Raw genomic sequence first — 22,183 nt, 5'->3', positions numbered from 1 at the left:
TGGCTCCTGCTGCGGTCAGTGCGGACGTGACGCAGAGCTCGGCCATCAGGAGCGGGGCACCTCGGCCCCGGTCTGCCAGATGGGCATGAAGTGTTCCCGCGAGCCGGCCCTCCGGGTGCCAGGCGCTGCAGGCTGGGCCGAGGGGCAGCGCCCGCCCCTGCCCGGGTTCTCTGAGACTTAGCGCTGTGCCAGGCTCTGGGGGTGCAGAGGGAGGGGCCCCACCCCCCAGCCCGGGAGTGGCACGGGCAAAGTTCTCCGGGATCTGTGGAGGAAGGGATTGTGGAAAGGAGGAGGCACGGTCCCAGGGTTGGGCCCCTTGGCAGCAGCTTCATAGGCAGGGGAGAGGGCAGGGGCATTCCAGGAGGTCCAGCTGGCACCCAGCATGAAGGAAGGGGAGGGAGGGCTGTCAGAGTGGGAAGGTCGGGCAGAGCGCTGTGGAAGGAGGCTCTTCAAAGCCTCCCGTGCTTTGTTCACTCTTGCTTCTCCCACACACCCATCCCTGGTGCCAGCTCCCCACTAGAGAAATCTGGATCCCACGCTGTCCCCCATGCAGTCTGCCCAGAACCGAGTCTGTCTGTCCCGCTGACCAGGACTCTTGAGCTTGCCCATTTCCGGGGAAGGCACCACCATGTTTCCAGTCTCCTCAGTCTCGTCCCTGGTTTGATTCCAGTTTGGCTCTGGTGCCTTTCCCAAACCGATGCCTGGCGCCTCTTGTTGGGGTGCCCTCCTGCCACCCCAAAGTACTTTGTGCTTACTTTTTTCTGTTTCTGTATCTGCCTACTTATCTTTGTACATGTTGTTATCTTTGATCAACCATATCCTGGGAGAGCAAGGACCGTTTTGTCGTTTGTCTCTATGTCCCCTTTAAATTGAATTGTTCCTAAAGGAAATTGAGGGCAGTGAAAGCTTTTGAGTAGAGGAGTGGTATGGTCACACCTGAGCAGTGGGAAGAGTCTTTGGGAGCTGTGTGAATGATGGGCCGGGGAGGAGAGGAAGGAGCCTGGGAGACTAGAGGATTGTCATTGTATAAGGCGCCCTGACGACTCCTTATTAAGCTCTTTTTTACATGGAAGGCACTATGCTAGGCATGCGAGGTGTAAAGATTTTTTAAATGGCAGCATTTTTTACCTTAAGGGTTCTCCTCAGGGGTAACAAGCACAGAAAATGAGAAATCCTAAGGAAAGGTGACAAGTTTGACCACTGAGATTTGGTGGGAAAAGACTCACCAAGTCGGTCCAGAAGGATGTGCCTTACTCAGAAGGAATAAGAGACAAATGAGGGAGTGGAATATCGTTGTGAATTAAGAATATATGCAAAGAAATCCGGAAGCCAGAGGTGGGCAAGCCTGGGGAGAGGAACAGAGAGAGAAACAGTCTTGAAGGATGAAACATGGAGAGAGGCCAAACAGAGCGGGCTCTTTAACAAACTACCGAGACACTGAACTTGGAAATAATAATGATAGCACTAACATTTCTGTCCCCCTCACTGTGTGCCGGGCACTTTACACATGATCTCAGTTTGATCCTCACAACCACCCTGGGAAAGAGGGGCTCTTACTCTCTCCATTTTACAGACTGAGGCAAACAGGGTTAAGGGACTTGTCTAGGATCACTCAGCTAGCTGTCTCTCTTCCCATTTTAGACCCTGAATAAGGGGCAGCTAGGTGGTGCAGTGGATAGAGCACCAGTGCAGGAGTCAGGAGGACCTGAGTTCAAATCTCACCTCAGACACTTGACACTCACTAGCTGTGTGACCCTGGGCAAGTCACTTAACCCCAACTGCCTCATCCTGGGTCATCTCCAGTCATCCTGATGAATATCTGGTCACTGGATTCAGATGGCTGTGGAGGAGAAGTGAGGCTGGTGACCTGCACAGCCCTCCCTCAATCAAAACAAAGTCAAATGCAAGTCATGTCATTATTTCTCTGATGGCATGGTCTTCTTCGGCAACAAAGGACAAACACACACACAGACCCTGAATATCACAGCCCTTAATGTGTTATGTGAGGAACAGATAACAAGCTAATGGTACTAGACAGGAGCTGCACCAGATAGGCACAGAGAATATCCATCCACACAGAGGCAACGTTTTTGTGGGCATTGAAGTATCTTTCTCAGCATATCTGAAAGTTGGGAAGGATACCAAATGCTTGGGGAAAAATTAGATAATATTACTACCCCAGGAAGAATAATTGAAAAGATTATCAATTACTGATCATATGCCTACTAGTCTACATCTACAGAAATCTTCCTAAGAATAATCTATATACAATCCATATTATATAATACATATTAAGAGCTTCAGTGATATAGCTGGGATGTAGAATCCATGATGTAGAAGGGAACAAGGAGGCATTTGCAAAGAATATTCTGGAGCAGATCACGTCTTTATAGAGTTGATTAAAAGGTCAAAGAATACAGGATTTCTTTGTAGGTATTGTGTGTGGACTATGAAAAAAAGTCTGAGGAGAGCAACCAGCAAGGTATATCCCAGCACAGATGAAAATCACAGCAGAGTCCCTGAAAGATGCAACAACAGAAATAACTCTTTAACCTCCACTTATTGCTGTCTAGGGAGACATGAAAGCAGGAGGTGCATGTTGGCCATTGTCAGCACAGAATCCCGATGGAAGAAGAAGACCCTAGGTTTTGTGAGTGACATTGTGCCTCAGAACATTACAGAACCTCTTAAACAAGGTCCCTAATCCATCAAAACCATTTGACCTCACCATCTAAAGTGGAAAAACCAAGCAGAAGGTCTGTTGTTCAGACAGTAATGTTCAGTTGGGTGAACAGCCTTCAGGGCTGATTCAGGAACATCTTGGATAGATGTAGCTGACTGACAGTGAACGGGGCCCGTGATGAAAAAGGACACCGAGAGAAGGTGAGATTAAGTTTGGGAAATGTTGTAGTGTTTCCAGCAACCCCAGACATCTCTCTGAAGCAAAGGTGCAGCCTTCTGCCACCAGTAGTGATGCTCTCAGGCTGTGATTCATGGTGCACCACAGTCTCCAGGGAATTTGAGATGTAGTTCACCCAAAGGGCAGTGGAAGCTCACCTGACAAGTGCAAGCATGCAGTGCAGCATATGACCAGGGAGGACTTATAAAGAGTGGCGTCAAAGGAAGAGGAGGGAGGCCAAGGCATAACAGCCTGCCCACTCCATTAATGTCCCTTATTGTTAAGATATAAGGGAAGTTCTACATCATGGTCAGGCAGTAAGCATGTACAAGGGCATCAAATACGAAAAAGAACGTGAGCTTACAGTCTAACGAGGAAGAAAACCCACCACAGGAATCTGGAGGGAGGGAAGGTACCCATTGCAGGCAGGATGGGGAAGTCCAAAGGAGCACATCTTGGGGGGTGATGAACTTGCTGGCCCGGGCCCTCTCCTTCAGTGGAGGCTTTGGAAGAACCCTGCTGGCGGGTAGAGGTTACTGAGGCTACCAATGAGGACTGAGGACCAAGGCTGATGAAATATCAGATCATGACAGTGGTGGGTGGCTGACTGGCTACCGTGTAGAGAATTTACAAGAGAGCAAGGGCAGGAGCTACAAGGGATTAAAGTGCAGTCAGCCTCATTGGAGGGAGGTGCAGGGATGAGCTCACCCATCATCCCAGCATCACCATCCAAGCATACTTAAAATCACCTACCAAGAACTAGATCAGCCAGGGGAAGGGTAGTTCAGAGGACCAGCCAATCACAAACCTAGGTGTGGTGGGAAACCTGCAACAACATTCACACTGTATTTTAGAATTTTTGAATAGAGAAAGGGAGGCTAGCCAGGCATGTGAAATATGTTCAGGGTTTGGGGAGGGAATGTTTTACCACCTTACCTCCCCTCTATATTCCTCCTGGGCCTTCCCATTGGACCTGCAGGCCCCAGGAATTGCCATCTCCCCTTCTGCTGCATCCCAAGGATCCCTGGGGCTTTGGATCTGTCCTGGTGCTGACTCTTCATAGTAGCTGTGTTGCGTCCCTTTAGTAAAATGTGGACCATTGGAGAGCAGAGGCTGAATTGATTTTTTATTTATATCCAGTGTGTTTTGGACCCAGAAGTGCTTACAAAGACTTGTCATTTATTTATTCCTTGGACCATAGTTCTATAAAGGAAGTTATCCTGGGAAGGAGGACAAGTTCCCAAGCAGGAGATTCTGAAGATAAAAGAAAAGCAGAGATGTAAAAGAGACATCAGTATGGAAACTCACCTAGACAGTCAGAGAGCCTTGGGGAGTTCAAGTTATCGATCCAAATGAGCTCTGTGCCAGCAGACTGGAAGGAATGATGTGAGAAGACAAATGGGCCAGGAAAGGCAGACATCAAGGGGAGAAAGTAAGAAGCCCATGAGTTTGACTTTCATTCCTGGCACAATTCTAAAATAATTCACCAAAGGAATCATTGGAGAACTGCTGGAAAAGGCAGGAGTGACCACAAAGGAACAGCAGAGCACTGGCAAGAATAAGTCATGTCAGACTAACCCAGCATCCTTTTCTGGCAGGGTTACCAGCCTCAAAGACTAGGATAATGAGTTTACCTGGCTTTGAGCAAAATCTCTCATGTTACTGGGGAAAAGATGGAGAGATCTAAGTTGAATTGGTAATACAGTGAGGTGAATTTTGACCTGGTTGATTGGCCAGACTCCAAAGTAATTAGAAGCATTCCATCTCAGCCTTTGGTCTCTTTTCTTGGCCTGTATTAAGAATTTTACACTGAGCAAGTCCTAAGTGACAATTTGACATCATTGAAGGAGGATTCCTTGGATGGTTTTGGATGGAGCCAAATCATTTGATGTCCTCCATATACATGAGGACACTTTGCTTTGAACATGGAAGTCAATTCCTTTTAGGAGAGAAGTTTAGGAGGAACCATGCCATGTGTTTTAGCCATCATTCCTGACGTTACTGTGTGGGTGTCATATTTTAAGGAAAGACTTTTGTTCCTATCCCTGTCTCATTTCTCCCCCGATGGCGGCATGGGAGCCAGCGTTTTCTTCTTCAGGCTTAATTTCAGCTGACAAAAGACTAATCCCATTCTAAAGTCCTTTCCAGTTCCAAAATTCATTCAAGTTTCAAAGTGTTTTGATCCATTCGTTCAGCAAACATGTATTTGTTTTGACCCATCACGTTCACCCGTGCCATAAAATGTTATTATCTTCTGTTGGAAAGTGCCGCTAGTATTTAGTTTTCTAAACATTTTAAAGTCTTCAAATAGCCATCCTTCTTATAAATCTATCTTACATATAATCCCAGAATCATTTTCATTCACCATTCAGTTAATGTTTATTGGTATGGTGGTATCCTCTGGACCACTCAGCATGGTGTGCCCACATCTGAGAAGATGCTGTATTCTGTGAGCAAAGCGGAATTGAAACAGCTCAAAGGAAACACAGGGTATGCCAAGTTAGAGAATCCTCCTCGCATGTTCACATGGGCTGTTTCTGCCCAGCCTGTGGTAGAGCATTCTGAGCTTGTACTGGTCTGATCAGCCATAGCCAGACACACTGAAGCTTGACTCTAGTATGGTGATGTCATTTTGGTCCTCTTCTAGAACAAAGGACAACCACCAACCAATGTTTACTAGGCACCTGGTGCAGAACAGTCTGCTAAGTACTGGAGTAGAAACAAAAGCTTAGCTAGTATGCGACTTCCTTCTCAGAACTCCTGCTCTTTGGAGGCCTAGAAGGCACAAACACAGATATTTGATGCACTCAGCAGAGAAGTTAGCAGTTGTGAACTCATGAAGGAGTGAGCCGGAAAGTTGTGCCCCTCACGGATTTAACAGCATCGCGTCCTGCCAAGCACATCACCTGAGATTCTCAAAATAGATGTTATTGTCATGTGGCTGCCTGCCCGACGATAGCACGTCTCTGTTTTTGCCAACATTTCAAAAAATTGTGAAATGCCCATTAATTCTCCATGTGCTGGGTGGGTTGGCCCCAGTTTAATGGTGGAGAAATGAACATTTAAAAAATCATAATTTAGAGCAGCCCTTTGAGAAACTAGGTGGTCGGTATTTCCAGGATCTAGAATTTTCCTTTGTATTTTTACTCCTTTCAGCAACCCAGATGTTGACCTTCTCTGTGTCCTTGTAGGTAGTTTCATAAACTGCTGTGGCCCATATCCCTCTTAATCTCCTCTTTGTAGAATCCCTCCTTCAAAGGGCAGTGCAGGCGCCGCCTCCCTCTGGAGACCTTTCCTGTGGTCTCCCAGCTGTTCCGTGGGCTCGCCCTGCATGCTTCATCCTGTCTCTCCCAAATTACTTCTATTTACCCTGTGGTTATCTTGCATGTACTCATCTGTGTACACATTGTATGTACTATTCCCTCCCCCTCCCTCCCAGAATGTAAGCAGAGGCACAGATTGCTTTCTTTGCGTATAACCCAGTGCCTCACTCTGTAACTGGGCCATCAAAGTAGGCAGGCACTCAGGGAAAGGAAGGAAATAAGTGTTTACGAGACTCCTACTCCATGACAGCACAGTGCTAAGTGCTTTACAGATAATCTCACAACTGACAACACCCCTGCAAGAGAGGGACTATTATTATCCCCATTTTACAGTTGAGGAAACAGGCAGATGAGTGAAATGACTTACCTAGGGTCACACACAGTAAATGTTAGTAAAACTGCTTTTCAGGCTGAAAATTTACCACCAGCTGACCGATCATAGCTTGTCTGAAAAACCTTTCCAACAATGAAATCTGTCCAGAAAGGGGAATTGGGCTGCCTTGGAAGGTGGTGGTTTCCACCTCTTTGGAAGTCTTCAGGCCATATTAGACTAGGACTTGGCTTTTTTTCAGCCCTGTAGAAGGAAGCATGAGTTTATAGTTTGGGGATTGGGAAGTGGGGGGGCGGGGCTGGGGAGACAACCAGTGGTAGATCTAAGTATGTGCTCGGTCATATGATAAAAATAGTTACATAGTATCAGGAAGAGGGCACAGGGAAGGCTGAGATGAGAGGAATGCCACTGTAATAGAAAGACCTCTTTGAGGAGTCTTTGTATTCCAGGCCAAATAGTGGGTCCCCAGAGAGTATGAAGCAGCTTGAAGCTGCTGTTGAGGCTGTTTAGACCTGGTTTGGACCAGATGGCTATTGAGGGGCCTTCCAGTTCTCCAGATTCTATGATTCCGCAGTTTGGGACTTTGGGCAACAGACACAGATCCTGACTCTGGCCTCTACTCACACTTTCTGTCCACCAGAGCCTGCAGCCTAATGGCCTAGACCAAGGGTGGGAAACCTGTGGCCTCAAGGACATGTGGCCCTCAACATCCTCACAAGCAGCCCTTGGACTGAATCCAAACTTCACACAACACTGAGTTTGGATTCAGTCAAAGGGCCGCACTTGAGAACCTAGAGGGCCACATGTGGCCTTAAAGCCACAGTTTGCCATCACTGGCCTAGACTTTCAGAGCCCTGGTTTGCCTTCTTGTTGGAGGGAGGGTGCACTAGAGGTTTCAAGATAGGCCTCTATTAACTAAACACACACACACACCCTGATCTGAGACCACATGGACAGGAAAAGAACCATCCTAGAGTGATGAGTGGACTAGAATCAGCTTACTGTGCTCAAAATCAGCTAATGATTTCCCAATATTCCTTAATGATAGTTCCATCTTTCAAAAAGAATTAGAATTGTCAGGGAAAATTCTCTAGATCTGATTCTCACCTGTAAGGGTGGAAATGATAGGAACTTGCCACGTCCTTGCCTCCAGATGCCTTTGTACAATCTGTGTCTGAAATTCTCTCCCTCCCCCCTTACGATCTTGGAACCTCCAGCTCCCTTCAAGGGTTGTTCCCTCAGTGTGACCTCTTCTGATCCCCTACCTGTCATATCTCCCTCCACACTCTCAAAGTTCTTTGCACTTATTTTTCATTTATTTATCTGTATGCACATTGTCTTCCTTCCAAAAGGATGTAGACTCCTTTTGTGTCCTTATAGCCTTCATTGTAAGCACTTAAATGCTGATTGAATTGCATTGAATGTTGATGGGAAATGACCATTCTATCTCAGATCTGTGACAGAAAAGGAAAAGAAAGACACGTAATCTGACATGCATCCTAGATTTGGGGAAAGTAGATTTTAGAATCTGTAGAGAAAAGATCAGTAGGGAGTCTTGGCCTGAAATTCTATAGGAAAATCAGTTTAGGGTGGATGAGAAATTGTCCAGAATGAAATCCTGAAGATGCCAAGAGAAACAATTCTGATGCAGAGGAGAAGGGGGCATTATTCAGAGAGATCAATGTGGATGCATGAGGGATTCACCAACCAACCTAGACTTTTAAAAGGCATGTAAGGAAAGTGGCTAGAAGGCCAGACAAAAGTGTAAATACCCAAGTGTAGATGGTCTTGTAAGAGTCCAGTGAGGAGTGCTAAAGAGCGAAATGAACCAAGGCCCGTGAAGGAGGGTTTTCACAAGCTGTGCTGGAAGAGTGGTGACTCAAAGAAAGGGCTCAGTCTGCTGGGAACTGAGATCGGAGACAAGGCAGAGCTGGTCAGTTCTTTGCTTCTGTGTTCCTGGTCAAGAGAACTGGACAAGGCCCAGATGGTTGGGGGGGGGGGGGGGCGCAGTGTTTAAGATGAGAAGGAGCACTGGAGATACCTTTCAGGGTTGGTTACCTGGACCAAATGAACTGGATGCTGGAGGACTGGAGAACCTGGCAGCTACAACTGTTGGGTCATGCTTAGTGATCTTGGATGGGTAATGGAGAACTGGTGGGGCTTGACAGCCTGGTAAGCAGTTGTCTCAATTTCCAGAAAAGGGAATTAAGTGGATAAAGTCTGCCAGCTGTTGTCCAGTGAGCATGAAGTCAGTTCTGAGCACAGCTCTAGACAATTAAGGGAAGTAAACATCAAGGAAAGGCAGGTGGGATTACAAGGAGCCAGGCTGGCTTCATGCAGAACACAGCCTTCCAGGCTCCCTTCACTTCCTTGGGTGCCTGGGTGACTAAACTGGTCTGGCCCAGGCAACTGTCACTCTGGTTTGCCTAGATTGTAGCAAAGCATGACATACTGTTCTTATGAACAAAATGAGAAGTAGTTTGGGTTTCAAACTGCTCCTTCAGCATCAGCTTGGAACGAGGTCTCTGGCCACGTGTTCAAGGAATGTTTGGCCTTGTGGTGTTTGACATTTTTTTCAGCCACTCAGGTAAAGGTATAGGCACCATAGATCTAGTAGATAAAAGTGTAGATGGAACAGGGTTAGCCACTTTTAGAAGACCCAGAGTGGGGAAGAATGCTGTCCTCCTGGCTACTAGTCAGGGTCCAGAAAGATCTTAGGAGGCCAGAGTAGAGATGGGATCCAACAAGAGGAATAAATGTGAAGCCCTCAATTGGGCTTCCAAAAATGGGCTTATGAGTATGAGGTGTGGGAGGCATAGTGAGACTACATCTGGACTACAAAGCACCATGACTCAGCAGTGGCATGGCAGCTGACAAGGGTGTCTGAGCCCATATGCCCTGGTCAGCTGTGTCTGACCTGCCTCCCTCCCCTCCTGCGTCCCTCATCAGTAAGCTGGGGGATGTTGAGAGGAGAGCAGTCCAGACAATGAGGGCATCAAGCTCGTGTTATGAAAGGGTTGGCTGAAGGAACTTGGGATATTTAACCCAGAAAAGCGAGGATTGGAAGCAAGGGCCCGATAATGACAGGTGCTGTCCCCAAGTCTTTGAAGGCTTGTTCTGTTCTACTTGGCCCTGGAGGGCTACACCACGAGCCTTGTGGGGAGGGGCAGAGAGGCACCTTCAGGCTGGTGGTCAGCACAAACTTCCCAGAGGCCAGTGGGCTTTCCAAGAGGAATGTGGTAGGTTTCCTTGGGGATCCATCCTCCCACAAAGGTTCAGTGACCACTTGAAGGGTGTGAGGGAGAGAAGATTCTTGTTTGAGATCCTTTCCGGCTCTGTAATAGAGAGATGGATGAGGCGGGACCTTGAGATCATTGAGACTGATCTTCACACTTTACAAAGGAGGAAACTGAGGACCCCAGAGGGGACACTACTTGGTCACTTCTATGACAAGCTGGTGTGGCATGGCTGGATCAGGTTCTAGACCTTCTTTGTTGGTCGTGTGACTTATCATGGGTTGCATAAGCCTTTTCAGGCTGTTTTCCATATCTGTGAAATGGGTAGTTGGTCTAGATTAGTGATCTCTAAAAGTGGCAGCCGTGATATGACCCAAAGAGGGTGTGGTTTGACCCCAGCTGGTTTGAGAGGGGAAAGATGAGTCCCAACCTACCCTCCCTGAGCAAGCAGATCCTGGGGCTTCTACACCTGCCCCCCCCCCCCATTATAGCACAATACATCCCCACTGCACCCAGGTCTGCCTCCATGTAATTGGCCCCTTTCTTCCTTCTGATGGCCCCCAGGTTAGTTCTAACCTCCCCCTGACGGTAGCAGGTGTGTCAGATGCCACTGGGAAAAATTACCAACCCCTCTTACCTTCCTCTCACCCCCATCCCCGAAATACTTACCGAGGAAAAAATTACTGATAGGGATGTAGCATCAGACATTTTAGAGGGCCCCATCTCTAAGGTCCCTTCCAGCACCAATGTTCTGCTGTCCTTGAAAATTCCAGAACTGCCATGTGATAATGGAGTTCTCGCCAGGCCTAGAGAATGTTCACAGAGTCATCGAATGTCAGCCCGGGAAGAAAACTTAAAAAGCAGCTAATCCAGCCCCCTCCCTTTACAGGCACGGAAACTGAGGCCTGGCAGATGAAGTAACTTCCACCTAAATTGAGTTTGGTTCTGACCAATTTGAAGAGCTTTATCTGTTTTCCTGGTGAGATACATGGAAGAGTGTGACCCATTAGCTGGCCTTGACCCAGGAAGACTTGGGCCCCAGCCCTGCCTCAGACACAATTAGCCATGTGACCGCAGAAGGGAAGGCACTTTACCTTGCAGCCTCTCAGGTAACTCTGTAAGACCCTACATTCCTGTACAGAAGGCACCACCCCAGACATCCTCACACCAAGGAAATCCCAGGTTGGGACAGCACCAAAGTTAATTGGAAACACTTTTCCCCAGGGATGGGCGTTCAGTAGCTCGCCAGTGTAATTTGAAGCAAACCCAAGTATTTATGCTATTTCTTGTGCTTTTTATTCATTTATTGAAGGTGCTGAGTATATATATATATCTGTTTGTATTTGATGCAACTGCAACAGTTGTTAAAATACATCGTCTGTGGTGGGGTGGCTATTTTGTACCTTAGAGAACCTCAGAACCTCAGACAGAGGTCGTGGAACCTGACCTGGACCAGAACTCTGCCCCCTCCCGGATCCCTGGCCAGTAGGCAGCCAGCCCTGACACAGTCATCTCTTCTGGCTAACACTGACTGTCTGGAAACAGTTTAGGGAGGGGAGTCCTGCGCAGCAGAAGGGAGAACAAGCACAGATACCCAACATGGACAAGCAGTGTCCCCTGATGGGAAGAGACCCAGACAGTGCCTCCTGAGCCAGGCCCTCCCATCCTTGGTTCTTGTTCTTATTTTCTCTCTCTCTGTCTCTCTCTCTCCCCCCCCCCCCATTCCCTTCTCTCCCTCTCCCCCCATAAAGATGATCCATCAGTCATTGTCCAAAGTGAGGGACCGTGGGAGAAAGGAAGGGCAATTTCCATAGTGTGAGAAGCTTGTTATTATAATGGAGAAGGTAATGAACTTGGAGTTAGGACAGCTGAGTTCAAATCCACCCTGAGACACTTTGTGGAAGAGTGACGTAATAACTGTCATAGAACTTCACCTCTCAGCCTGAGTTTTTCGCATCTTTTAAATGAGGACAAAAAATATTTGCACTAAATATTAATATTGCACTTTAACTACCCCCCAGGCCTCTTGTGAAGAAAGCCCTTATAATAGTGCTGTGTAGCTATGGATAGAGTTTGGCCTTGGAATTTCATGGCTTTAGGACCTCCAAGATGAGGACACACCCTCTCCTAATCCAGGTTAGCACCTTCTCTACTATTAATAGATTCCTGAGAAGCTCAGTGCCCCAGTTTGTACATAGTAGAGACTGTGCTTAAACCCTGCCCGGTCTTGCAGGCTCTAAGGCTTGTTCTCTCTTGGCTTCTTCTACCACATTACCTTCCTGAGCTGTTATTGTTGGGCCTTCCAGCCTCCTCAGGTTCCTCATATGACATAGAGGTGGCCTTGGATCATCAGAGGAAGGAGCCCTGATGAGAATCCCAGCAGCGGCCTGGCTTAGGACCAGCATCTCTAAATTCTAACTTTCACCTCAAGAAGGTGTTGCATTTTTTTAGCCATGACAGCTTCTGAAGACAGTCTGTGTATGTTTGCATGCGCATGTGAGTGTGTATGCATGTGCTTGCATTTGTGTGTGTGTGTGTAAGAGATAGATGGAGTGGAGAGAGTGTTGCATTGAATGCACATACGTTGAATCCCTGCTACTTTGGCTGCAGCTTGCATAATTGGGGATGGTTTGCCAGATTGACCCAAACATAAGTGGACAGTTAGAAGATGATCGACTATATCAGCCAGGCCTGACTCTCCCCCTTTTTTGCAGGGTGGGGCATATCTGGATTTGCCAGCAGCAGCATCTAAAAGTACATGCATTTCTTCTGTCTTTCCCATGTGAATGTAAGAAGCCATGTTCATCCCAACAGGCATGTGATAGCCCTTTCTTCTCCTGAGTGCTTGTTGCCTGCAGCTGGCAGCCCATCCCTGGACAGGAGGCCTCCTCTGAGCCCAAAGCCCTTGGATTGCCACTGGGGTAGGGGCTGGAGTAGCTAGGATGGAGGAGACATGGAGTGACTAATTAGTACCCCATAATTAGTACCCCAGTGAGTCTTGGAGATTAGATTTCCTGCCTGCAGATTCAGGCCCTTTCCCCAGCTCACACTGCCCTAGTATGGTGTGGACCAGCTCTTCCAAGGATGGGAGGCTTGGGAGAGCCTGAAGAGCAGAGCTGCCGCCCCTTCAGGTTTACTGAGGAAACCGAGGCTGGCCTTAGCCACAGTCACGTAGCTTTTAGAAAGCAGGCTTTGGCCACAGGCCCCGACCTGAAATGAGCGTTCTTTGTAGTCTGACTCATCCCAACGATGTACATATGTAAATAAACAGCCTGTGTAGAGCAGTTGTGCAAGAAATCTGTTGCAAGGCCCAAGGCCCCACCATGTTGGCATACTCCCAGAGGCCACAGCTTGTTGTCAAGAAAACCCGGAGCTTTAGAGACTAGATGGGCCCCAAGAGTTCGTAGGGATATGGGAAGTCTCCCTCATTTTGCATAAAAAGAAACTAGGAGAGTTTCTTCCTCTGAGTGATGAGATTGACTCCACTGAGTCCTGGGGGGACAGAACAAGATTCTTCACCAGTCTGGGTCCTGGACCCCTCAGGCAGGCAGTCTGGTAGAACCTGGGGACACTCCTCCGTCATGCTTAAATGCACAAAAGAAGATACCTTGGATGACAAAAGAAACCTGTAGTCACACACGGTTATAAAAATCAATCTTTTTTTTTTTAATTTTTTTTTAAAAGTTCACAGGCCTTAACTAGGGTTAAAAAGCCCTGATTGAGGATCAGGGGAGTTAGGGCCACTCTGGGTGCAGCCAAGGGAGGAAGCTTGTAAAAGACAGTATGAAGGGACCCTAGGACTGGATTCTTAGCAGGCAAGTAGCAGATTGTTGCATGGAGGGACTGGGGAAAATTCCACACATCTGGGTCCATTAAAAAACTCTGCTCTGGCCTGACCCCAAGGAAGAAATTGGGCTCCTTTACCCTCCTTCTTGGTTCCCTGCTTTCTTGCCCTCTTTCTCCACTTTGCCCACTAATTTCCTGGCCCTTTGTACTTGGGATCCTGAGTTTAGGTTTCTGTTTGTTTATAGTCAGTCAGGATTTCTGGAGGAAGCAGGGTCTTGGCTCAGGGCCTCTGGCTGACACACATGAGCTATTTAACCACTACCAGGGCCCTTTGCCACAGCGGTAAGTGACGGGTCACTGGTCTGCAAGAGCTTGCACTCCAGGAGTTCTTCATACTTGATGGCATTGCCATAAAGCCCAACGTGTTGAGACACATTGTGGATGAGATGTCCTGGGAACTTAGCCACCATTTATTACACTGTTCTGTGCCAAGGTGGTCTCCATGTTCCCTGAGAGCCCTCTGATGTAAGTCATGGAGAAGGAGTGGAGAGACCTGGGCTCAGCTGTGGGATTTGGGGTCAGTTACTGCCCCACTGGGTATCTCTTCTATCTCCAGCAATCTCTCAACCTGCCTGGTAGAGTGCCGAATGAATAGACAGTGCTGGGAGACTGGCTTCTAGTCAGTCACCTCTGGCCCCAAGGATCCTGCCCAATTCTTTGTTCCTTACTTTCTGTTAATGCTTAATTTATTTAGCACCTGAATTTGTAACGCCTGCAAGCCTCTTGCCTTCTTTTCCAGGGATTTCCAAGTTTAGGTGGTCCCGAAGTGGCCAATAGTTCCTCGGTTATGTGGTGTTCTCACAGATTCTGAGTAGGGCCTGGTCCCCAAATTTTACGTATAAATGGTACCACCTGTGTCTCCTTCCCTCTTGAGCCCAGGTCTGGAGAACTTGAACTTGTGGAAGACCTTTTTGAAATCTCTGAGCATCTGGCCACTGGTTGTTCAGAGAGGTCATTCAATAGGCTGACTTGGGAAGGGGGAAGACTATCCTGGCTTTACTTAAAGTTCTTAGTGAGAGTGTCATCAGATGAAGCGTCTGCATCATCACCTCTGGGCCTCCATTTGTTCCCACAGACCCTGGGCCTTCCTTTGCCTGGCGGACCTACCCGGCCCTGCAGCCCTTGCCTTCAAAGGGCCTTCAAGGTTATTTTGGAAAGTAAACAGTACCTTTACAGAGAGAGTCTAGATCTGGATTGAGACATCTCTCTCTGTATATTAAAGTAGATTCAAGCCTTGATTGACCCCACCTCCCTCAGCCTCCTCTCCCCTCAGATTGATGGGCTGGACCCAGCTCCTCCTAGTGCCTTCCTATACAGAGGGTAAAAACTGGACTCATGGCTCACTCCACCTTGCATTTGCTGTCCTATCCGGTTTCAGCTCCATGGAACAAGAAGCTCCCAGTGGCCTTCTCCTCCCTTTCCTGCCTCATTTTGTGGGTTGTCCCCCCCATTAGATTATAAACTTCTTGAAGCCAAAGACTGTGTTTCTTTACTCATATCCCTTGCTCTTACCTCATTTCCTGGCACATAGTTGACATTTAATAAATGTGAATTGGATTGGAGAATCCAAAATCTGCCCCCTCCTCCAAGGGTGTTGGACTTCACAAATGTTATCAGTGAACTATCCCCTTGGGCCAAGTGGGCCTACATGTGCCTGCCAATGTTATGTGTTTCTGCAGGATTCCTTCATCTTTTTAGGTGCCTCTCTCTTGGCCTAGAAAAATCTACTGTCCTCATTCTATTAGGGGGTTTTGGTTTGTTTGCATTTTTAGTTCCAAATCCTCTCTGCCCCTCCCACATCCACTGAAAAGGCAAGCAGTGTGATATGCATTATACATGTGAAGTCATGCGTGTTGTGGAGCTTTGGGGGCTGAAGCAAGAAAAATAAAGTCTTCTGTAGTCTGCTCTCGAGTCCACTGGAGCATTTCCCATCTTAGTTCTTTGGATTTCTGTGTTGCTGAGAATAGCTAAGTCATCCCAGTTGGTCCTCAAACAGTGTTGCTTTTACTGTGGACACCATTCTCCTGGTTCTTCTCCCTTCCCTTTGCATCAGCTCTTGGATCTTCCCGGGCAGATCCTCATGCTCGAAGGCCTCTCTCGTATAAAATTTCTTCCACAAACTTTCCTTGGTTGTGCCAGCTCTTCTTCTACAGGAGCCTCCTTCTAAGTCTGCCTTGTAGAATGATCCACATCCTTACATCTTCTCTGTCCTAGGAGGGGAGTCTCGCCAGTAGTGACTTCCACGTCACCCACAGTCCCTCACACAGTGTGGTAGGGTTAGCAGGGACCCAACAGATACATAAAGAATATCTCAAAAGTCTTAGGTTATGATGTTTTAAGCTTTAATAGAGGCTTAGGAACACAATAAGACTTTTGGGACAGCTTGAATTTGCTGAATGAAAAAAATGGGTTAATTTGGCTTGACAAACATTGACCATGTGTAAAGGCAAGCCCCTGAGGGAGATGCAAATGTTCATGAAAATTTGGGATCTGCCCTCATTTGACATATCAGTAAATGGCTCAGAATTAAAATGATATGTTAGTGCCCTAAGACAGGAGCAGACAGTGCTGAGTGAGCCAGGGAGGGCTACCAATGGCACGGGGCAATGGGCAAGGTTTCCCAGAAGAGATGGAATTTGAGTTGGATGTTGGGAATGCCTTCCCAGTGTGGGCAGGGCATTCCAGGCCCAGGAGTCATGACCCAGAGTGGGCTCTCTATGTGGGGGGGAGGGAGGAGCACAAGATGAGGCCAGAAAGGAAAGACGAGGTCATCACCTGGGAAGTAACCTGAAGTCAAGACTGACAAACTGAGCCTTGATTCAGACACTTAATGAAGTGATGTGCCCAGATGCGTTCAATTCTGTGAACATTTAGTAAGCACCAGCTGTGTGCAGGACCGCAGGCCAACCCAAGGGGTACTGACAGAATCAGGAGCTTCCTCACTTGGGGACAAGAGCCTCCCCTACATCTGAGCAAAGAAGGTGAAGCTCTCTGGAAATAGGAGGGCCCAGAAACCTGGAGAAAAAAATGCTCCCATGAAGACCATTTTCCAGCCTTCCTTTCACAAGAAAAAAAGAAAATGGGAAAAAATGTCCAGGCAGGGAGAGAAACCTCACTGCTTTTGCCATCTTCTTCTCACCTGGTTGTGTCTGCCCCCACAAAGGGGGTTGGTGTATGTGAGGACTGAGAGACCTCACCAGAGAGGCCTGGTTCTAGAGAGGAGTGAATGTGACCACATGAGGTGAGGGAGACAGGCCTCATGGGCTTGTGGGGAGGGGGCCACAAGAAGCAAATGAGCCCTTGTCTTTGGGGTGGTAGAAATGAATTGGCAGCTTGTAGAGGAACGGCCTGTGGGGGCCTGGCCACAGGGCCCCGGAGCTGCTGCTCGCAGCCCTTCTGGGACCACGTAGAAAATGATGTAACAAAGTGAAAAGGCATTGAGCAGGGCAGCCTCCTCTCCACCTTGCCTCACTCTACTGCTGTCTGTGCTGAGGGATGTGAGCTGACACCCCAGACTAGGCTCTCAGGGTCTGAATCAGTCAAGGTGGGGGAAAGACCTAGGATTCACGGGCAGCCTCTCACTGTAGGAGCTGAAACCCAAGCCAGCCCCAGTCCTCTAGTGGTGAGTGAGAAAGAGTGTGTGCACGCACACGTGTATGTATGTGTGTGTCTGTGTGTGTGTGTCTTGAGGTGGGATCTGCCACTCTGCTCTCTCCATTGGTTCTTTGGGTGGGGGTAGGACTGGGCAAAGCAGTATACTGGCTTTGGAACTGGGAGACCGATGTTGGCTCTGGCCCAGAGGTGACCCTGCACCAAGCATTTTGGAACGTAAAAGGAAGCATTTTGTGAATTGTAAAGCAGTCAGCTATTTTGGCCTTTCCTGAAAAAGCCAGTCGAACAAGGTGGGAGGGAGGGGGTGACTTTTCATTGCCAAGTTATTTGGAGATGGGGTGGTGCTGTTGACTTCTTCTGCCTGTCTGAGATCCTGACCTGCATAGACTGTCCTCCTGGACAGCTCTCATTGTTGGACATGGCTGGCCATGTGGGGCAGGAGCAGTGCTTCAGGTACTCCTGGCCGAGTGACCAGGGCGGGCAAGTTACTGCTTTCAAGTTTTGGTTTCTTCATCTCCTCAGAGCTCCTTGCTCATAGGGTTTTTGGGAGGCACAGATGAGACAAAGGGTGTTCTCCGGCAATGTCAGCTCTTTCTCTTGGGTTGATGTAGCAACACCAGGGCCTTTTCTGAAGTTTTCCACTACCCTAGGCCTTCTGGCTTTTATCGCTCCAGTATTGGCATGTTTGTGTGGGGCAAGACTCAGCTACAGATGGATTGATACCCTGGGTTCAGAAGAAGACTTTGGCAGAACTGAAGGTCAGTCCAAATCTATTTGCTTTTTAGGAGCTCAGCTGGAAGATTGCCTTGGTCTTGGCTCTCTGTGGACGGCTGAAAATGGCCAGCAAAGGGCCCGCAACCTCAACATCCCCCGAAAACTCCAGCGCGGGGGGCACGAGTGGTAGCAGCAGCAATGGCCCCGGCGAGAATGGCAATCAGGACAGCACCTTTGAGTGTAACATCTGCTTGGATACAGCCAAAGACGCTGTCATCAGCCTGTGCGGCCACCTCTTCTGGTCAGTATCACCGCTGGGTGGGGTGAGGTTGGGGGAGGCTGGGAAGCCTGCAGTCCACCCAGGCTACTCCAGCTTTGGTTTGGGGATGGTTGTGGATGGCCAGGTGACCCAATACGACCCAAGCCTTTCGTAAATCTTGGGATGTTTTTTTATAAATGCCAGTAGTTGCTAGCCCGGAGCTTTGCTCCCTTGTGGTTCTCTTTCAATGGTGTGCATATCAGGCAGCTCTGTTTTAGACCCTGTCTAAGGAGGCCCCTTACTGGACGTTCCACAAAGGCCTGGCTAAAGCAGCACATTTGCCTCTCTCAAGGCCCAGCCTTATTTCTGCGGTAGCAGGTAGCAGTCAAGGCATCCGATCTGCCAGAGAGAGTCGTCTTCAGTCCCCTGTGGCTGAGCCCCTGCAGGGAAATCTAGGGCAGCAGCCACTGAGGTCCCTTTCTTGCCTTACCAGGCTCAGTGTCTGTCACTGTAAATGTTCTTAGAGGTCCAAAAATAGGGAGAGCAGAGAAGCTGCATGGTTGGCTTAGGCTTCTGGGAGGAAGAGGGGATGTTTGGACTGAGCTTGGTTTGGTCTGTGGTTCAAGAGGTGCACCAAAGCTCTGAGAGCCCCCATCAGGCCCCGGAGCCAAAAGCTGTCAGGAACCTGAATCCTGAGCCCCAAGCCAGAAGGGATGTGTCCAGGGCACATGTAGCCAGTGCTCTCTTTGCTATGCCAGACTGCCCCCTCTCCCATTGGGCTGGGGTTTTGAGGGAGGTGAGGGAGAGCCTTCCACGTAGGGAAGGAAGGGGTCCTTTCCCTCCTCTTTTTCCTCAGTGCCCTTCTGCTCACTGCCTGTTTACACTATTGTAGCCATCTTCCTTCCAGGCTTCTGAACACCTTTTGTCCTTTTCCTGTCTGTCTTAACACAAATTACTTTTCTTTGTACATGGATCCAATTATGTATGCTCGGAACCTTCCAATGATTCTATATTACCTATTAAGTAAAACTCAGAATGATTCAGTCTGGCATTCAAGGCCCCCTTCTGCCTCTCCCATTTCTCTTGCACCGCTCCCTCCATTCAGACCAACCTCCTTTCTCCTGTACATGTCTGGCTGCCATGTTTTCGCTGTTCTCTGTGGCAGAAAGCCCACCTTCCTGCCTGCTGACTGCAGCCTTCCTTGGCCGCCGATGCCCATTATCCCTCCCTGTAACGTCTGGGGGCACTTGACCAGTGGTGTTGTGGCCAACACCTAACAGTCTAAATTCCCTGAGGGCAAGACGCTGCCCAACTTCTTCTATCTTTGTCTCTCTCTAGTACTCTGGCCCATGGGCAGTACTTGATAAATGCTTTGCGTCATCTACAACCTGAGTGAAGCTGGGAGGTCTCACAGTCCATTTGTGTGAGCCTGTCACTGGGACAATAAGTATTTATTAGTGAGAATTACAGACTCAGCCAGCTTGTACAAGGCGAGTCTTGTTCCTCTCTATCGATCCTTAGACTTCTTTTTTCCTCCCCAACTTCAGCGAATGAGCATGTGCTGGGCTCTGGGTGAGGATGCCCTCCCCCCAGGTGCCAGAACTGCATGACAGCCCTGCCCAGTGGGTGTAAAACAGAGGCCTCCTCTTAGCTCTGAGAGAGTGCTGGTGGAAGGAGTCAGGCTAGAAGCCAGAGAGTCCCTTGGCCCACCTTCCCATGCCTCAGTAGTAGCAGGGAAGCCCTGTAGGTAGCATTAACCCCATTTTCCAGATGAAGAAACTGAGGTCAGAGGGACGAACTGAGTTGTCCGTTTCTTCCTTAGCATTCTCGTGATCCTCTTCCTGAAAGTCTGTGGAGGTTTAGTGTAGTTGAAGACTGGAAGAAGCCCCAGTTGGGCATAGGAGATCTGGTTTCTGTTCCTCAAGTCACTTCTGGGCCTCGCTTTCTTTATCTGGGAAAAGGGGCATTGGATTACTTATGGTTGATGGTCACTCTCACATTTGAGAGCCCAGTTCACCTTTACTACTAGAATAAACCACATAACCAGCCCATATCCCCAAACGTCCAGCTCTTGAAAGTGGTTCCTAGTAGGACAGTGAGCCAGGGCATCAGACAAGGTGGGGCCAGGGTGAGAGCCCACAGAGGAGGCCCTGCTTTGTGGCACCCCCTCCCTGGCCTGCTCCACACCTGGGCTTCCTCTGGGATGGTGGCCGTCTTCTGGAATTCTCTGGAATTGTCGCATTCTCTAACACTGGGTACTTCAGTTTCACAGCATTTCATAATCCCCTCCCAGCATTCAGGTCTCCTCACTGATGTCTTCATCAAGCTCAGGCTTCTTCAGGTTGCGCCCTGCTTGGGGTGGGCCCAGGACATACTGGCTCAGTGGAGAGAAGCTCAGTGCCCACCAGTCAATCAGTGAGAATTTTTTAAACAATTACTGTGTGCCAGTTGTGGCCACCAGGGCTTACATTTTCTAGGCTTCATCAACATGTTAACCTTGCTTTGAGAAGGAAAGGTTAGGTTGTGGCCTGGTGGAGAGGAAATCTCTGCTGATGGAACCGGGGGTTCTGAGATAAATTAGTGCAGGGCCCAGGCTCCCTGCTGGGAGAGAGAAGGGTACAGGACCAGGCCTTGCCTTCAGGGAGCTTCTGGTTTAATGAGAAGGGGAAAAGCTGTCATGGGAAGAGTGAATTTAGTGAGAGGGCTGAGAGATCCCAGGAGGAGTGATGGAAGGGGGCAGTGGAAAGACTGAGCCACAGAAGTGACGTCATGTCAGATCAGCTTGGGAGGGAGGCAGCCAGGGGCCTGGAGTCAGGAAGACCTGAGTCCGAATCTGGCCTCAGAGACCCTGGGCAAGCCCCTTCACCTCTGTTGGCCTCACTTTCCTTATCTGTAAAATAGAAATAGTAGCATCTTCCTTGAAGGGTTCTTTTGAGGATCAGGTGAGATGATAATTGTGAAGCACTGATCGCGTTGCCTGACACACGGTAAGCATTATATAAATGCCAGGAAGGAGTGGTGGCGGTACCCACTACTACCACTGCTGCTGCTGCTACCGTAAGGCCCCGGATCCCTGTGCTCAGCCTTGTTCTGTGTGACGACGCTTTTATCCAGGGCTTCAGTAAAGAGGTATCCCCAGGGCGTTCCCAGCTCAGTGTTGAGGTGGCCTGGCTAGCTGCAGCACTAAAGTCCCAAATGGCCTTAACAGACCAGAACAGCAGGTGAAGTGTCCAGGGCACAGATGGAAGGGCCTGGTATAGGAGCAACAAGGACAGAGGCCCAAGGCCAAGGTGGAAGGTCTCATGAGTCTCCAGCGGGTGGAGGGGAAAGCAGACTGCAGGTCCACTAGCAGGCAAGAAGAGGACACAGCTTCCTACAAATATGGGACTGAATGAGGGGACTCTGTGTTTAGAAGCCACAAAATGCTAGGCCTGCTGCCTCCTGGGAGTCCCTTTGGAGATTAGAAAGTGCCCCAAACAGGGTGGTCACTGTAGGAGAATGGAGCAGAGGAACCAGGGAAACATTGGGAATGGGGCACCCTGCCTACAGCCTTCAGTACTTAGAGGGCCATCATGTCAGGGGGGATTGGTTTGACCCAGGACATTACGCAGAAAAGGCAGTTTAGTCTGTAAGGAAAAGCTTCTTCACAATTGGAGCTGTCCCGAAGCAGCGTGGCTTGCCTTGGCAGGTCATAGGCCCCTCTGAAGAGTTCGGACCACATGACGCTTGTGGGTGGGTGGGGAGGGAGTGTCTTGGTCAGTATAGGTCAAGCTAAGTGGCCTCCCAGTTCCCTCCTGGCCCATTAGTTCAGCCCAGAGGGGAGAGTCCAGCTGCCTTGGCAGTGGTACACTCTGTGGTTCTGCACACTTTGAGGCAGAGAGGGGTGGAGGCAGGGCAGGATTCAGCCCCTTTGGAGCCTCCGGGATGGAGGCTGGCCTGAACCCTTGCCATCACACAGGGGCT

General features: G+C 48.9%; 1 protein-coding gene and 1 long non-coding RNA gene across 7 annotated transcripts in view; one reads left to right on the top strand and one right to left on the bottom strand.

Annotated features, from left to right (window-relative positions):
- Window positions 1–22,183, top strand: part of RNF185 (ring finger protein 185) — a 31,952-nt gene that overhangs the window by 777 nt on the left and 8,992 nt on the right. For 2 of the 4 annotated variants that reach the window (XM_072599895.1, XM_072599897.1), the window contains exon 2: window positions 18,033–18,262. In XM_072599895.1, coding sequence (XP_072455996.1) covers window positions 18,084–18,262 — 179 coding nt within the window. In that variant the 5' untranslated portion in view covers window positions 18,033–18,083. Of the gene's footprint in view, window positions 1–10,667; window positions 10,899–11,810; window positions 11,926–18,032; window positions 18,263–22,183 lie in introns of those variants that run through there. The other 2 variants (XM_072599894.1, XM_072599896.1) reach the window with 2 other exon arrangements.
- On the bottom strand, window positions 4,007–10,544 carry LOC140499006 (uncharacterized). Of its 3 annotated transcripts, none has more exons than XR_011965240.1 (2): window positions 10,459–10,544; window positions 4,007–9,888 (listed from the first exon to the last, which is right to left on the bottom strand). It is a non-coding gene; the product is annotated as an uncharacterized lncRNA (long non-coding RNA). The 3 variants fall into 3 exon arrangements; XR_011965241.1 differs by having other exon boundaries at window positions 4,007–8,007; XR_011965242.1 differs by lacking the exon at window positions 10,459–10,544 and having other exon boundaries at window positions 4,007–8,007; window positions 9,732–10,267.

This window comes from Notamacropus eugenii, chromosome 4, assembly GCF_028372415.1.
Source record: "Notamacropus eugenii isolate mMacEug1 chromosome 4, mMacEug1.pri_v2, whole genome shotgun sequence".
NCBI classification, from domain to species: Eukaryota; Metazoa; Chordata; class Mammalia; order Diprotodontia; family Macropodidae; genus Notamacropus; species Notamacropus eugenii.
Note: the sequence above shows the minus strand (reverse complement) of the source record. Positions and strands in the feature narration are given on the sequence as shown.